Source organism: Habropoda laboriosa, unplaced genomic scaffold, assembly GCF_001263275.1.
Source record: "Habropoda laboriosa isolate 0110345459 unplaced genomic scaffold, ASM126327v1 scaffold718, whole genome shotgun sequence".
NCBI lineage: Eukaryota > Metazoa > Arthropoda > Insecta > Hymenoptera > Apidae > Habropoda > Habropoda laboriosa.
In genome coordinates this window covers 1,712,781-1,713,417 of record NW_017100942.1, presented here as the reverse complement: position 1 = coordinate 1,713,417, position 637 = coordinate 1,712,781, and the positions used below count along the sequence as shown (strand labels likewise).

General features: G+C 29.5%; 1 protein-coding gene across 1 annotated transcript in view; it reads right to left on the bottom strand.

Annotated features, from left to right (window-relative positions):
- Positions 1-77: 77 nt before the first annotated feature.
- Positions 78-637, bottom strand: part of LOC108577631 — a gene marked incomplete at its 3' end in the record, with an annotated part of 8,446 nt that continues 7,886 nt past the window's right edge. Inside the window, exon 12 of the mRNA XM_017940808.1 lies at positions 78-138. Coding sequence (XP_017796297.1) covers positions 78-138 — 61 coding nt within the window. The remainder of the gene's footprint in view (positions 139-637) is intronic.

Sequence of the window (637 nt, the reverse complement as noted above, 5' to 3'; positions counted from 1 at the left end):
ATGACGGAATTTTTTTATGTACAAAGCTTGGTACCGCTTATATTATGCACACTGTCGAAATAGCATACATTACTAACTATTGCTTTCCTCTATACGTTGCCTTAACAGTGTGAAGTACGACACTGCTGTACTTATAACCTGCAACAACAAAAATAAATAATTCATTTCGTTGCAAGATGTTTGTTTCATGAAATGAGAAATTCGACGAAAATGGTTTCAAGGTGCTTTATCGTCGTTTATAAATTTTCACTCACTTGTATTCGTTTTAAAAAAATTGTCTTAAAGCATTATTTAAGTATGAACCACTCAGACGCGATAATGATTAACTTCACATTTTGATATTCTTCTAATAATTAATACGAAAGGACACGTTTAATGCTAAATTCTACATAAATGAAATAAAATGTAATAAATTTAATTTTATGGAGTTAGTCACTTCTCGTATTATTCAAAAATGACAAATATCGAAAGACGAAAGAAAGATGGATGAAAGTCGTCGAAAAGGGTAGAAAAGAATATTTCTATATTTGCGAATTAACCCTTTCGCTGCGGTAAACATTATTATTGCCGAAGATTATTGGTAAAATCTTCCAGTTTGGCATTTGAAGATTTAAAAAATTTTAAATTCATAATTTTT